This window comes from Haemorhous mexicanus, chromosome Z (genome assembly GCF_027477595.1).
Source record: "Haemorhous mexicanus isolate bHaeMex1 chromosome Z, bHaeMex1.pri, whole genome shotgun sequence".
Lineage (NCBI taxonomy): Eukaryota > Metazoa > Chordata > Aves > Passeriformes > Fringillidae > Haemorhous > Haemorhous mexicanus.
The window spans coordinates 42,319,152-42,335,287 of record NC_082381.1 but is presented as its reverse complement, the minus strand read 5'-3'; the positions used below and the strand labels follow the sequence as shown (position 1 = coordinate 42,335,287).

Sequence of the window (16,136 nt, the reverse complement as noted above, 5' to 3'; positions counted from 1 at the left end):
AGCCTTTCCAGGTCACATATCCTGGGAGTGGCCAGCTGTTGTTGGGAGTTCTCAGAGTAGTGAGCACTCATGTGCGAACCATTTGCCTCTTTCTTGTACACACTTTTGTTAATATTCTATCCATTTTTTTTCTTGCAGTTATATCAGTTACATGAATAATTTGTTTAAAACATAAGCAGAAGTCAGAACTACAGTAAAATTGTTTATGCTAGATTTTACTAGTGTTTAAAACTGGTGAAAACTAGTTTTTCTAACAATGCCAGACACCAACACAACTGATTGAAGCAGAGGGCAGTTCTGCCTCTTCAGTAATCTGAAAAGATGATTTAGGACCTCTGCCTCATTGCACTCAGTCTTAATTTACATCACCTAGACAAACTTTTAAAAAAAGCTTTCAAAGTAGCTTACTTAAGTTATAAGTCTTTTTTTGCTCAATCATTTGTGGGAAAACTGAACTTTTGACAGCTGACCACAGTAGGAAAAGGAAGTGAATGCAGTGAAGTTCACACCTTATTTCACTGAAAAGCAAACCACTGGCGTTAACTAAACTTCTGCATGGTTTTGTGGCTACAGCCTCAACTAAGAGCTGAGTAGAGTACAATTCAGCCCTACATTGTAAGGGCCGAAACCTATGTCCATACTTACCTCTCCACAGGCTTTCTCTATTTTGCTTTCACTAATGGTACTCAGAAAAAGGCAACACATCAAGGCTTTCTGCTGTATTTCAGCCATTCATCCAACCAAGAGATGCCTATGGAAGCTCAAAGCAAAAACCACCCCAAAACCAAAAACATCCCTAAACTCAAAGTTTAAGAAGTAGAACTTTATTCACACATTTGCAACAAGACAATAGCCTTCCTGAAAAAAGCTGTCGTATTTCATGATTCTCATCAGACCTGTAAGATGTCCCTCCTACTATGACATTACTCGTTTTCCATGCCAGTGCCACCAGTGGCCACTGTAACACATGTTCCTGCCATAGCTCTCTCTCTCCTAAGAGGGTACCATAATCAATTGTTCTGGTCCTGCCATTCAGACAGAAATTCTGGGGAATGCAAAATGTGTTGAGAGATATATGAAATCTATCACATGGGGTCAAAAGAGTTACATCCATCATGTGGTAAGAAGACTTGAAATTGCCTCAGGGAAGTAAAAAGTATTTTGCTGCTGCAGTACTTTGAAATACATTTGACTAGAGGTCTTTAAGATAAAGAGCTCATTTCAATGCACATTTAATTACTAGTCTGAAGTCATTTATTTGTTAACAGGGACAGCTCACTGTTAAGAAAATGTTATGACTAATTGTCTTGATAAAATTCAGTTCTTCACCATCAACCACCAATGCATAAGTGACACACACCTCTCAGTGGAAAAGATTTGTACCTGGCTTTAAAAAAGAAGCAAAAATTAGTATAAAAGAGCTTTTTTGTTTTAAACACACAAAGAACTACTAAATGACACAGAAATTACATGTTGTCAGAGAAAAACAGAAAACAATTCTCCAGGAGAATATAGTTTTGTTTTATAAGGAAGTGAACAATACATTGGAGAATTCTGGACAAAGCATTTCAAACAAAAGTATAGGTACTGAAGTACTGAGAACAGAACTGCTCAATTACAAAACTGAATTTGTCCTGAAAACAAAGTTTAGCTACAACCTTCCCATCTGTGTAAGGAAACACAGGTGAAAAAACTGCATTTCACTTATAACCTTTTGTTCCAAGAACAGCCCACTATGAACCATTAATATTCAAAGAGGCTGCACTGATAATTGTGATGCAGACAGATGTTGTAGTTAAAACTCTCATCAGAGCAATGAATACTTTCCTTCATTCTAGCTACAAAAATACAATTCCACAGCTGCAAAGAAGGGATTACTACTGGCAGAAGTAGTCTGTTCAGATAGCCGTAAGAATGGATGGAAGTCCCAAAGCCAAGAGGTTTCTGAAAGGAGTTCAAAACTTGACTGTATCTTCATTCACCACAAAGCTGCAATACTTACAATCCTTCAGAACAATGGTGGGTATGTGGTTACTTTGCATGTGTTTGTCTCTCCAGCGCTGCTTCCATTCGGCTTTGTTTTAAACCCTACAGGATACAATTCAGTAAAATCTTGGTTTGGCCAACATGCACATAAAAGCTTTAGTCGCAGAACAAAAACATTTCTGGACAATCTTTTTCAGTCCTCAAAAAATCACAAACAGTTTTAAACTTTCTTTGGAAGTCAAAATGGGCAGTTTAGAACAATAAAGGCCCAACTACATGTTCTCTTTATAATCAGAGGCTATACAAAATAATTTCAAATATATACTTGTTAAATTGAAAGTAAATTAAAGCAATCCACAGTTATACATAATCTGAAGCACAAAATCCTCCTTTTCCAAATTCCTCAGTGCAAAGAGTTCATCACATCATTTTCTTCATAAGTGCATAGATGAAAATGTGAATCAATAATACAAGTCACAGATTTTCACAAATATGTTGACAGTTTCTACTGGACCTTCACCATGACATGAAACAATTACTGATGAACAATCTCAGCAAAAGTGCCAAATCTGATCTTAAATGTGATTCTACCACTCATACTGAAAGAAAATACATAGAAGACTACTGAAAAACAATTGTATTTACTCCACCTGTCTATAAAGACAGAATTGGTTGTTTTAGAATGGCTGTAAAACCATGGCTATAAAAGTAGACAGCACCACTCCAGTCGAACCAAGTACTAAAACATCACCTAACTATATACATATATATACATACATATACATACACACACACACACACACACACACACACACATATATATGCTGGCTCACGTGAATTCTACTCAACTCAGTACTTACACAATACAAAACACCCTTAAATGTAGTGACTGTAAACCAGAATAAGAGACCAAAAAAGCAGCCCTCCCTGCATGGCTTCTTGCTGCAAAGTGGAGCACCAACAGCAGCACAAAATAACCAAGAGACTTCAAAGCCACAGCAGCACATACCAGGTAATATCCAGTGTGGTAACCACTCATGTACCAGGCTATCAACATGCTCCCCAATGCTTCATCATCCTCAGCAGAGTCTGGCCTCATGGGTGGTGGAGGAGGAGGAATCAACTAAGGAATCACAAAGGAAATGTCTATGTTTCAATAGGGTGTTTCCAGACTAGAGAGCAACTAATTCTAAAAGATTAAAACATAAACTGAAAAATAGGAACACATCCTCAGTTTGTTCTCTGAATAGGAGTCAAGAGATGATGTTTCCTAAACACATGTAATTTCCAAAGCTTAGGAAAAACAAGACTCCTGTAGCTCCACAGGAGTAGTGTACGCAAAAAAGTGTTACTAGGGGAAAACACTATCTTCTTCAGTGAGATACTGTTAATATAAACTGTAGTTTCTTCAAATAATTTACCCCTTGGTATTCTTAGCAACAGCTTCACTGTCACAGAAATGAGTGCAAATCAGACCTCATTTGTTAGATTATCATAATATTTGGAACTGAATGTGTTAGACAAATATGTGAAAAATACAAGCAAACAGAACAAATGTGTTCTAAAAATACAGGCAGTGAGCACATTCAGTGAGGAAACCTGAGATCACCAATACTCATATTCCCCGTTCTTCTGTCACTTACTGGTGGTCCTCCTGGGAAGGGTGGGGGCCAGCAAGATAAAAATGATGGAGGTGCCTTTAATTTCGATCCAGACTACATGAAAACAAAAAAAGTGAAAGAGTATAAATGAAAAGGGAATTTGGGGTATTAACATTTTACTTAAGAAAATTATGTGAAACAATACATGTATCTTGAACAAAAGACAACACATTGCAGCAATTTAATGAAAATACAGACATGTATATAACAGTGAAAATAGCTATTACTGAGGCACATTCCATATCTTGAGAAGAACAACTTAAGATTACTCATGTCACTGAGGTAAACACTACTGAAACAGCGCTCTGACTAATACAAGCCTTTTCAAAAGGCATTCCTAAGAGGAAGTCAACGGTCACACTCTCAACAGGAAGAAACAGATCAAATATTCACGCAGGAAACCGGACAATTTCTCTGCTCCTTTGCAGAGCGGGCAAAAGTTGACTAAATTCCATTGTGCTAGTGAATGTTCTTAAATAAAGATCTAGATACAAATCTACTGACACAACAGAAAAAAGAGAAAATAAAACCTTATTAAAAAATCTTGCACAAACAGTGACATTTAGAAAACATAATGCCGTGTTTCAGAAAACAACTGCGCTATTATTTTAGACTCCTACACAATATGAAAACTCAGGGGTGTATCCATCATTCCCACAGCTGAGAGGCACTATGACATGTGGACATCACCTTTAATGCCTTAAATGTCCTGTGAAGGATACCAATTGGCTAGAAAATGCAATATCTTAAAACAACAACAGCACTGTCATTAATCACACCACCAGAATCCAGGGAACAAGACCCCTCTTTTAAGTTAAAAGGCAATTGGAAAGCAAGTGTTAGCTAAGGACCAGAAGGTTCTTGTCACAGCAGCACTGCAGAAGGACTACACTGTGGCCAGATAATTACAACATGGCAGACCAACAGATACTGACATCCATATCTGTACATCCATTCTCAAAATGCTGCTAATTGCATTCTAGACAATGATAAATATCATATTGTCTCAGGATTCACAGTAATACCACACGTAGCAATGGTACATAAATTATTTCAATTAAGGTTGAGCTTACCCTTCCTAGGCCTGGGGCTGGCGGTGGTGGTGGTGTGGGAAATCTCAAGTTTTGAGGGGAAAATCTTGCTTTTGTGCAGTTGTTTTTGTTTCGAGGTGACTGGGAAGATTTTTCACTTTCATCTGTTGAATATGGAGTCTCATTTTCATTCTAGAAGACAAAGACATTTTTATGCCATGCACTAAACAGGAATTTGCAAAAGCAATTTTAGTGCAAAAAAAGTTTGGAAAGTCTCATTCACATCCTTTCCTCTCTCCAGCCCTCCCAGGCCTACACAGGAATACGTTTATCTGCTCATCATTCTAGCTATGTTGTCATTCACTGGTCAATTTCTTGTCGTCCACTCCCTTTCCTTCATGCTGAGTTCAAGAAGAAAAGGGATGCTTTCATTCCCTCCATCAGTTTGTGTCTGTTTACAACATATTTGTGCGCCACTTCTCACTTTGAACACCAGCAGTACCACCAGACATACTAAAAGACATTGATTCTCCCGCTTTCCCAACGCTTTATAGAAGAATGAAAAAGTCCCTCACCTCCCCAGAATGCCCCATCCCATTTACTGTTTCATCGCTGGCTGGAGGAAGTAAATCAGACAAGTTCTGCTCCTCCTGGTTTCCATATCCTGTGTAAGTGACAACACACGTGCCTCTCTTCTGGTTGATGGAGGCAATAGTTGCTAGATACAAATTACCATCCTCGGACCAAACAGCACTGCAGCTGTCACCAACTTTCCACTGCAACAGAAGCAAGAGAAGCATGTAAACACCTACATGGCTGGACAGAACCTACCTTTTCCTGAGCTACTTTTTGTCCAGAAAGATGGATCCTACATACAGTGTTTCCTTGGTATTTACTGAAAATCCTTTATGTAACCTAAAGTTTATAACGTTACCACCCCACACCACCATCCCAAAATGTTACCCTCAAGGTGATGAAGCAGCAACTTCCGAGTACGGAAGTACAACATGCAGTACAGGCACCACGAGCATTTACAAGTGAGACGACCTGTTTCAAAGGCGCTGTATTGCTCTTGTTTCTATTTCTGTTCTTTTTATGGTTTTTTCTCTTTATCACCAGGCGCTGCTCCTGCTTGTCTGAAGGCTCCGAGCACTCCCCATTTTTTAAGGCATTCTTAGGGAAGAGAAAGGAGAAAACCAATAAATGCCAATCCAGCGGCCTCAGCGCCGGCATCCAGCCACGGCCGCGCCGACCCCTTACCTTGAAGGAGGCCACCGCCTTGTCGTACGCCTTGATGAGGGCCGTGTCGTCCCAGATGTCCGAGTCGTCGCTCTGGGGAGGCCACACACCCTTTAGCGCCATGGCAAGGTCCCGCTCCCGGCCCCGCTCCCGTCCCGCCCCGCCATTCCCACCTGCCCGGTGCCGCGCCGGAACAGCACCGCGTCCGCCATGGCCGCGCGCCCGCCGCCGCGCACGCGCCGAACCCCGAGCCCGCCCCGCCGGCGGAAGGGGCGCGGCCGGGCCCGCGCCTGCCGGGATGTGGCGCCGCCGCTCTGTGCTGGGCTCGTCAGTACGGGAAAGACAAGGAGCTACTGGAAAGGGTCCAGCAAAGGGTCACAAAGATGATTTGGGGTCTGGAGCATCTCTCTTGTGGCCAGAGACTGCAGGAGTTGATCCTGTTCAGTCCAGAGAAGACTGAGAGAGGATCTCATCAAAACACGCAAATATCTCGAAGGCAGGTGCCCAGAGGATGGTGCCAGACTCTTTTCGGAGGTGCTCGGCGACAGGAAAGCGGTAAAGGGCATAAACTGAAACACAACAAGTTCCACCTCAATAGGCAGAGACCTTCTTTACATTTAAGGTGGCAGAGCACTGGAACAGGCTGCCCAGGGAAGTAATGGAGTCTCCCTCTCTGAAGACACTCAAACCTCACCTGGGCACATTCCTGTGCTCCAGGTGACCCTGCCTTGGCAGGGAGTCTGGACTGGATGATCTCCACAGGTCCCTTCCAACCCTAACAATTCTGTGATTCTGTGAATTTGCTTTACTTCTCAACTGCTGCAGGTGTTAAATTGCATCACCAGCTGCATCTTCCTTCCAGCTCTCCTCAAGCTGTGCCAGGGGCCTATTACCAATCAATGAATGCACTTAGACACAGTTTAAAAAGCAAAGGCTTAAAAATCTTTCTCCAGAGACTGGATCGGTTCCTGAGAAATGCATTCAGTGCAGGCAGCTCCGGGTGCAGCTGTAGTGGGAGCCCAAGGCTAGAGGCCAACCCACTGCACAACAGAAGGTACTTGTACAGGGACTTGAGGCACCAGCCAGGGAACTGAGACGCAGCAGGAGCCAGGACCCGGCCCTAGATTGTGAAGGCATAAAAGCCAGGGGTTCCTTGTTTTGGGTTCCTCCACAGAGGCAGCAGGTGGAGCAGAGACTTTGTTAGTTATTGCATCAAGATTATATTGAACATCAGGATGTCTGAGACTCTGCTACAGAAAACCTGGGGTTGAGCTCGTAAGGAATCCTGGTCTGACTGTGAGTGTGAGGGGTGTAGCTGTGAAGGGGCTTCATTCCCAGCCTAGGTGGTGCAAATGTGACTGCCAGAGTGGCTCCTGGATGGTCAGACAGGGAAATTTCCTCAACAGTTTTCCCCTGGCCAGTACACAATATACTCAAGCATGTCTGTGAAGCAAGGGCTGAGTTTTTCCACACTAACTTTTATTCCTGAGGCAGGCTGAAGCAGTAATTTCAAATAATTTTAGTGGTGTGACAATTTCAAGATTCCATTGGAACTCATTAACATCAAGCCTCTGGCTTATTTAAGTTAGTATCAGGACTAAACTGAGTCACTTTTGTACACCAACAAAGTCTGCAAGTCAAGAGGAATTTTTTCCTATAGGGCAGTGCTTATAATATGCATTTATTACAAACTTTACTTAAACTTTATATTACACTTACATTCTTCTACTGCATTTCTCCACAAGATTATCCATTCCTTATGTTCTTGGTAACTTCTTGGAAATCAACTGATTATGAAGCATAACCATTTCAGATTAGACAGTATTCCATGCAACATTTTATTGTAAAAATATTTTGAGATTTACAGTTCAGACCTCTCTCTGCAAGGTTAAGCACATTTTACAAGTGTGTTCCATTGAAGCTGTACTTTCAAGAATTCAGGCAACCAAATCTGGTCTAACTGTAGATTCAGAAATTCTGTTACTGGAACCATTAAGTAAAACTAACAAATGCAGCAAAAGCTAGAATAAAGCTATTGCTCGGTACTTTTATTTATAGACATGCAGACGAGTGTAGTCAGTTTTGAAAGAGCACTGTAGACTACTAGGCCTATGGTAACCAGAAAATACTCGAATGATAGTTGAACAACTCTGCACAACAAACGTTTAATCATTTAATGGCTGGACACTTTCATGAATGATCTTGTAGGTCCTTCTGCTTCATCGGTGCACTCTATCTTCTCCATAGTGGCAGCTCATTTTGCTCCTGCCTGCAGAGACTTCCTTTCATTAGCTGCTTTTTGCTTTTGCTGCATGATTTCAGAGTCCCTGTGAAGAAAAAACAACTGGGTATCAGATACTGGCTCACCATTTTCTAAGCCGAGTTCCCTCCCTTTAGTAACCCCCACCTGAAAAAGGAAAAAATAATTTCTCAGTTAACCACAAGCACAGTGATTTTATTACCCCAATTTTTTCAGTGCATGTGTCACTCCATGAGGCAGACAATTTACTTGATTAGTAGACCTCCTATAATTCTTTTGGTTTTAGAAGTAAAGGACAAAATGGATCAAACATCTTCAAGAAAGCATTACACAATCTTTTCCTGTTTGCATTAGGCAAAAATCTGGTAAAAAAAATTTAAAAGCTTTACAGGACATAATAAATATACATATTTGTAACAGCAGGTACAGCAAAATTTCATCATCAGTTTATGCTCTGGCAAGTGATTAGCCAATGAATAAAAACAAAGTATTCAAATGCTGTGTCAGCTAAGACACTGGATTCTTTCTGAGCCATCTCCCTCTCCTTTTTCAGCCTAAACATTTACTCAACTTTACTAGATCTTACCTCTGTTTCCTCTGAGAAGCAGACAAGCTATCTTCTTTCCTTTTGCCTTTGTGGATCTCCTGAGTTTTCTTCAGGTTCTTTTGGCGAGCAAGTTCACGCTGGTTCCCACCTGCAAGATAATATACAGTTAAACAAGTACTACCACTTGTTTTTTCCCACAGAGTGTACCTGCGTAAAACTCTGTTATAAAGGCAGTATGTTTTGGCACAATGTGTAGAGGTGGTATGGTCTATCTCATTGTCCTCTCCCAGTGTACAACAGGAGAAATTAAAGGCTCACAGTTGTTACTTTTTCAATTCTATACTCATGTTCAAGAGATTACCAAAATTCTAATATTCCTTACAGAAACAAAATGTAGTTTGCCATAAAAGGCTGAAGAAAAACCATCACACAAATAGGCTGGGCAAAATCATGTCAGTAACTCATCCAAAGATGAGTCATCCACTCTCAAACAGATTCCAACATTCAATATAGCTTACAAATGAAGATTAGACTGAAAGAATAGCACTGAAATTGACTGCACTCAAATACTATTGAAGAGATGACCTTAAAAGTTTTTTTTATTTGAAGTAAAGTGTAGAACGTAAGCCTGGGCCTTAGCAACTAGGTGGCATTACTTCCAACAAAAGTGAGAAGAGTAACATTACTTCTATATGTATATAAAGACACAAACCCACATCTCTGTGGGTCAGTAGAGAGGACACTTCTTCAGGGAACAGACAGCTTTCCCCATGACTACCAACTCAACAAACTGCCAGCAAGATAGGAATGCAATCTGTTTGATCACACAAAGCTCCTGAGGGCACAACATCAAAACTATCCATCTAAATACTCAGGGTCTTCCAGGCAATGGCCACAGACTGAAAACTCTTCTGTATTACCTGGCAATCTCTCCTCACTATTCTCTTCCTTAGTTCTATTTTGCTCCAACCTGCCAGACCTGATTCACTGGCTTGGTACTTCTTGCTCTACTTCTTTTGGACTGACAGTGTTCCAGAGACGCTACGCATAATCATTTGTTCTGTTGAACTAATACAATCACGTTCTTTTATACTCAAAACTGACAACTACATCTCTCCATAATTTCTGTTGTCTCTCTTTTCAGTCTCTCTGCAGTTTTAAGACTGTCTATGCCATCTTTCACTCTCAAAGCCATATATCTCAATCTTGAGGTGTTTGTAATTTCTGGTCTACAAAAGCATCTTAGGACTAGGTCACTTCTAAACAACCACCTCTGGTATGATCCACCACTTTGTACCCACAGAATTTTTGAGGAGACAAAGGTACCTGCCATGTCAACAAGTAGACAAGATCAACTATGCAGAAGCAGGGGTTTGTGCATTCTTCACAACAGCCTATGGACTGCCTGGTAAGAGATGCCAGAAGCTCAAGTGAAAACAGCCCTGTATGACTGTTGCTTCCCAAGAGCTGCTTTTGTCTTGGAAGATAACTTTTGTGACAGGATGAAAGTACTACCTTTTGGAAAAGCTAAGAGAACTTCTATGCATCATCCTCACTAGCATCCTGCCCCCAAAGTCCATCCAGAAGAAGGACAGCTGTTTGTTCAGAGACTGAAGCAAACCAGCTGTCTCTGGCAGTACTAGTGTTGATTAGAACTTGATGACTCATGAGCAGATGACACATTCCAGGCCTTAAATGGTACCTGGGTTTTGTGGTGCTCAGGAGGCAAGAACGTTATATGAAGGACTGGGCAGCAATGAAAGAGCTCTTTTACAGTGCTTAAAAAAACCCAAACCAAACCAAAACCCAAAAACCAGAAGAATCTTTTTTTATCATGAAGAAAACAGAGCGGAAGTAAAAATGATCTGCTAAAGCCAGAATTACCCTTCACCCCAAACCTCACGTACTTCCGGTTCTTCCTTGTTTTCCAAGCAAACACTGAGAACAGGCTCTGCAGAGTTTCTCCATGCACACGGTAAGGTTTTAAATTTAGGAACAGAACTCAATTGAATCACTGAAGAGCAGCTGGCACAGCAAAGCAGAGAAAGTAGAAAAGCTGAGCAATAGAGAATGCGCACAAAGCATAGAATACCAAACAACTCTCTGAAGAAAAACTTCTACCATTAGTGCTTCCAAGTAAACATTGCCAAGGACTATTTGGTCCCATTACTTCATCTAAGATGCTGAATAAGTGTCCCTACCATCAAGGGAACCACTGGTGTTTTCTACATTCTATAATAGCGGCCTAAATCTTCCAACAAATTGTCCCAACAGAACACAATTCAGCTTCCTAAAATTCAAGCATGAATTACCACAAAAAGAGCAGTATACTCCTCCTGCTTATAGACTTATATACATTCCTCCTCAAGCACCCCCCATCCCGGCTTGCTTGTGCAAGACATACATCAAGACATACATCTTACTCCAACCTGTCCTCGCTCTTCCAACTCCAGGAGAATAAAAATGCCAACAAAAATCCTAAATGCGCTTCTTTATTATGTTCTGTGGACAAACTGTTTACGTTCCAGGTCTTCAACTTCACTTCAGCAGCAGTGTGCCCTCATAACTCTGTATTTTCGAGACTAATGCGAAAGCAGAGCTTCAAAACTGTGGGTTTTTTTTCGAGTGAATGCGAAAGCACGAGCTCAGTTAAACACAAGGAGTTTCTGTACTGCCAGACATAACAGGCAGAAGGCCCAGGAGCACTCCCAGCAGTCAGGGGAGCCGGAGCATCCTGGGTCCGGTTCACAGTTCTCCGCCATTTTAGAGCGGGTGTACGAACACTGCCGTTGGCCACGGAACACGATGACGATTTACCGAGTGCTCTTGCTCTTTCAACAACAACCTTAACAACCACAGCATAAACAGCATAGTATTCGAAGTTCAGCACTGATATAAAAGTCCTTTATTTACAGTCTGGGCGGCAGCCGGGACTGACATGAAGTGTGCCTGTTGTTTCAGCCCATCATTACCTTAATTTCTCACCCCGGTCCCGCCACTACTGATAGGCCAGATGGCGGAGGAGTATGTTTTCGCCTCCAGCTTCGGACGGCGGCAGGACGTGGCAAAAAGCCTCCTCCTCACGCTCTCACTACAGACGAGATTTCGCTGGTGGGACGCCAAGTCCGCAAAGAGCCAGACGCGGCAGCGGCCTCACACAGCGGCGGACTCCCAGACCCCGGCCCAGGCAATCACCTCCAGCCGGACTGCCCTCGGCATTGCGCCCATGCCTGGAACCGCCCATGCCTGGAGAGCTGCCCAAGTCCCACCGCCCACTGACAAGCCCCAAGCAGCTCCCGGTACTCACGGGTCATGGCGAGACGATCAGGCCGTGCAGCACCGCTACGGCTCCCACCGCAACCGCTAACCACTTGGCCTAGAACGCCAACCGGCCGCTCCCACCGCCAGAGCCGTCTGAGGCGCCGCCCACCGCGCTGCCCCTTATGCCACCTCGCTGGTCGCTGATGTCACGGCGCCGCGCGGACCCGGCCCAATCAGCGGGACGCGCGCCGCTGCCTCCCGCCCCCTGGCCGGGAGCCCTGCGAGGTTCGTGCGGCGCGTCCGCCCGGGCCTGGGTGTGAGGTGTGGGGACTTGGTGTAGCAGCCTGTGCTCGGGGGCAAAGCGGGCGCCTTGAATTTCTGAGAGCCGGCTGAACCGGGGGTTCGCGGCTGAGGAGCTGCCGGGGCCTTACAGGCGGTTACGGTGCCGTTATTGGTTGCCCCGTAGAGGCTCCGCCTCCTGCCGCTCCTCTCCTGGTCGGCGCACGCTGATGACGTCGTGGGGCGCGCCGCCGAGGCGGCACGCCGTGAGCCGGCCGGGCTCGCGGCATCAGCAGGCCCACGCCGCAGCGCGCTGCTGACGCCGCCGAGCTCTCGGGCCGGCTACGCGCCTCTCCCGGGAGCGCCCAGCGCGCCCCTCTCCCGGCGCCACCGCCATGTTCCGGCGGGCTCGTCTCACCGTGCGACCCAATGTGCGGCCCCCAGGCAGGGCCGCCGCCACCGGCACTGGCGGGGTGGACCCGGAGCCGCCGGTACCCCCAGGTTCGGACACCCCGGCGGCGGACGGAGCAGGGACCGCGGCGGAATCGGCGGACGCGCGGCGGGCAGAGAGGTGAGTCTCGCCGAGCTCGCCTTGGCAGGGCTGTGTGTCGGGCCGCCGGCGGCACTGGGCCGTGGATCCCCGGGAGCGGGACGGGGCTGTGCAGGGCAGGGACCCGGCGGATCCCTGGAGGTAGTGTGGCTCTACGTAGCGCTGGTTGCCGTGGCCTGTCACCGGCTGGCTGTCAGTGCTGTGGTAGGGCGCTGGCTTGTCCTGCAGACCTCGTGGAGGACGCGTGCGGTCGGTGCCCGGTGACTGCGTGTCCAGGGTCAGACAAGGACTTGTGGGTGTTCGCAGCCTAAGATGATCCCGCGTTTCTTCCCTGCCGTTGTGCAGCAGGTGCTTGGAATAACATTGCAATGGGCTGCCCAAGGAGGTGGTAGAGTCACCATCCTTGGAGGTGCTTAAGAAAAGATTGGACATAGCATTTAGTGGTGTGGTCTGGTTGACAAGGTGGTGTTGGGTCATAGGTTGGACTTGACGATCTCGAGGTGTTTTCCAGCCCAATTACTCCTGTGATTCTGTAAGTAAAGACTGCAAAGGAGGGGCTCATTGTGGTCCAAAACTCCTTATATCTGGCTCCACAGCAGCCAGAAACCCTGGTTTGCTGTGTGCAGCAAAAATTCTTTGTGCTCTTTAACCAGATTAATTTAATTTTGCATTCCTACAGTAAAGAAATGCATTGGGAAGGGAGGACTTTCTCCCTTTTTGCAGGGTGTTTGCCTATTTTTTAAATGTTTTAAAGGGCTTTTTATTGTGATGGAAACACATGGTAAAGTTGGCCTTAGAACTGGCTCTCCCTGAGGACCTCTCTGTTGTAGGTTAAGCCTGGCTGGTTGCTAAACCCCATACAGTTTATTGCTTGCTTCCCCACACCCCTGCCCCTCCCAGCCTTGTGGGATGGGCAGAAAATTAAAACGGTAAAAGTGCAAAAAAAGGTGTGTCAAGGTAAAGACAGTTCAACAAATGAAGAAATACCTGTGCAGATAAGCAAAGCAGAATTGGGGATTCATTCACCACTACCTGCAGGTGCTTTACTGTCTCCAGGAAAGAAGGGATTGATCACTCATAACAGGTACTTGGGAAGACAAATGCCATAACTCCAATGTCCTTTCTTTCTTCTTCCCCTGGCTTTTACTGAGGAGCACAATGCCACATGTTGTGGGATAGCCCTTCAATCTTCTGAGATCAGCTCTCCTGGCTGTGTCCCCTCCAGCTTCTTGCTGATCCCCAGTGTGGTCAGCCACGGTGCAGTGTGAGAAACGAGCCTGGTGCTGCACAATCATTGCTCAGCATTAGCTGAAAACAGGGATGTGCTGTCAGCGCTGTTGTGTCACAAATCTGAAACAGCACCATGTGAGCTACTGTGAAGGAAGTTAACTCTGTCCCCACCAAAGGCAGTACAGATCAGTGTTTCAGGACATGTCCTCAGTCTGATAATTGCTCTTCAGAACAACATTCACACTTCTTTTGTACAGCTGGATTAGAGTCTTCCATAAATACCTTTATTCTTTTAGTTGAAGCTTGCCCCTTATGACAGTATGATGAAACAGTATTAGTGTCTCCGGTTTGAGTGGCTGGAAATTCCGGTATCAGACTAGTTGGCATGGCATGTCTTTAGGAAACCCATACTGCCTTTTATTCAACTTGTATCTTTCATCTCTTCTTGTTTTGCATTGTGCTTCAGGATGTCATTCTTTCAAGTTGTGTTTATAAAATTTTTATATTACAGCGATTACCTTACTGGATCTTTTACTATCTGATTTTTTTTTTTTTAATGAAGAAATTTTTACAATTTTTCACTTAGAGGCTACTGTTGCTGTTTCAGCAGATTTGTAAAAGACTTTTGTGTTTGTAATATTACAGGTGCATCAGTGTAATATAATTTTAAGTTTCAAAACTAGGTATTGGTGTGACTCTGAAAGGCACTCCAATCTATTCTCATGGCCTAAAAGGCCTTTGCCTTCTGCCTGCCTTCTGGCAGGGTAGCCCACCTAGCTGACCAGGGGAAGCCAGTTCATGTAATCTTTTTGGATTTCAGTAGAACTTTCCATACTGGCTCTCACACTGTCCTTCCTTCTGGACAAAACATCCAGCACACACCTGGATGAACGCATCATGTGATGTGTGAGGAACTCATTCACAGGTTGGGTTACAGTGAATGGGTGACATCAGGCTGGTGACCTGTCACTGGTGGGTTCCACAGGGTACCACCCTCAGCCCTCTGCTCCTCAACAGCTTCATAAATGAACTGGACACAGGTTTCAAAGGTATATTAAGTTCCACATGATACAAAATGCACATGATACGTGTTGACTCCTTGAGGACAGAGAGACCTCAACAAATTGGAGGGCTGGGCAAACACCAGGCATATGAAGTTCAAAAAGGGAAGGTGCCAGATTCTGCACCTGGGGTGGGGCAGCCCTGAGTGTATGGACAAACTGGGGAACAAGAAACTGGAGGAAAATGACCTGAGGATCCTGGTCTGTTGCAAGTTGAACATGAGGCAGCAGTGCCCTGGCAGCCAGGAGGGCCACCCGTGTCCTGGGGTGCGTCAGGCACAGCATCACAGCCGGGCAAGGGAGGGGATTGTCCTGCTCTGCTCTGCACTGGGGCAGCCTCAACTCGAGTGCTGGGGGCAGTTCTGGGTACCACAGTATAAGACATTGAGCTGTTAGAGAGCATCCAAAGAGGGACAACAAAGATGGTGAAGGGCCTTGAAGTGAAGCTAGATGAGGAGTTGCTGAGGTCACTTGTTCTGTTCAGCCTGGAAGAGACTGAGGGGAGACCTCATTGCATTCTGCAACTTCTTCATGAGGGGAAATGGAGGGACAGACACTGATCTCTTCACTCACAGCTGCTCAAGTCTGTGTCTGTAGCATCAGTCACTTTACATTGTTTTGTTTTCTATATACTGAATAAGTTTTGTTAAATATCAGGGAAGTGAAAATTCTGTAAGAGAATTCTAACTTTCTGTTAGATTTTATTTAACTGTTCAGTAATCCAGTGCTACACTCTGATTAAAAACTCCACATAACATAGGTGGTGTGGAGAAGGTGAATGAAGAATTACTTTCCATTTTCTCCTGCTGCACAAAGAACAGTGGGTATTGAGTGGAACTTGCAAGATCTCATTCACGAGTCCTAAATAGGCACCATGTAATAAGCCCTTTTGCCCATCGATGTTCTGTACTAAAAATGTGTATGAACTCACAGTGCGGGACAAATTGATTCAGTTATTTAACAGAGGCTGCTAAATGCAAACACATCATCTGCAGCATTTGCCTGAATCACAGTAAGCAGCTGGAGAGAAT

General features: G+C 44.6%; 3 protein-coding genes across 9 annotated transcripts in view; 1 reads left to right on the top strand and 2 right to left on the bottom strand.

Moving 5' to 3' along the window:
- Nucleotides 1-808: 808 nt before the first annotated feature.
- Nucleotides 809-6,165, bottom strand: SMN1 (survival of motor neuron 1, telomeric). Of its 5 annotated transcripts, XM_059836597.1 has the most exons (9): nucleotides 6,091-6,165; nucleotides 5,939-6,010; nucleotides 5,642-5,851; nucleotides 5,254-5,454; nucleotides 4,721-4,870; nucleotides 3,630-3,701; nucleotides 2,996-3,109; nucleotides 2,003-2,088; nucleotides 809-1,387 (listed from the first exon to the last, which is right to left on the bottom strand). In XM_059836597.1, the coding sequence occupies exons 1-8, from the start codon at nucleotides 6,127-6,129 to the stop codon at nucleotides 2,032-2,034; spliced, it is 915 nt and encodes a 304-aa protein (XP_059692580.1). In that variant the 5' UTR covers nucleotides 6,130-6,165; the 3' UTR covers nucleotides 809-1,387; nucleotides 2,003-2,031. The 5 variants fall into 5 exon arrangements, with proteins under 5 accessions (XP_059692580.1, XP_059692579.1, XP_059692581.1 ...); XM_059836596.1 differs by having other exon boundaries at nucleotides 809-2,088; XM_059836598.1 differs by having other exon boundaries at nucleotides 809-2,088; nucleotides 5,281-5,454.
- Nucleotides 6,166-7,741: 1,576 nt separating this feature from the next.
- Nucleotides 7,742-12,189, bottom strand: SERF1A (small EDRK-rich factor 1A). Its single transcript, XM_059836747.1, has 3 exons — nucleotides 12,032-12,189; nucleotides 8,764-8,872; nucleotides 7,742-8,244 (listed from the first exon to the last, which is right to left on the bottom strand). The coding sequence occupies exons 1-3, from the start codon at nucleotides 12,036-12,038 to the stop codon at nucleotides 8,172-8,174; spliced, it is 189 nt and encodes a 62-aa protein (XP_059692730.1). The 5' UTR covers nucleotides 12,039-12,189; the 3' UTR covers nucleotides 7,742-8,171.
- Nucleotides 12,190-12,534: 345 nt separating this feature from the next.
- The window catches only part of BDP1 (B double prime 1, subunit of RNA polymerase III transcription initiation factor IIIB), a 53,238-nt gene continuing 49,636 nt past the window's right edge, over nucleotides 12,535-16,136 (top strand). For all 3 annotated transcript variants that reach the window (XM_059836745.1, XM_059836746.1, XM_059836744.1), the window contains exon 1: nucleotides 12,535-12,835. In XM_059836745.1, coding sequence (XP_059692728.1) covers nucleotides 12,660-12,835 — 176 coding nt within the window. In that variant the 5' untranslated portion in view covers nucleotides 12,535-12,659. The remainder of the gene's footprint in view (nucleotides 12,836-16,136) is intronic.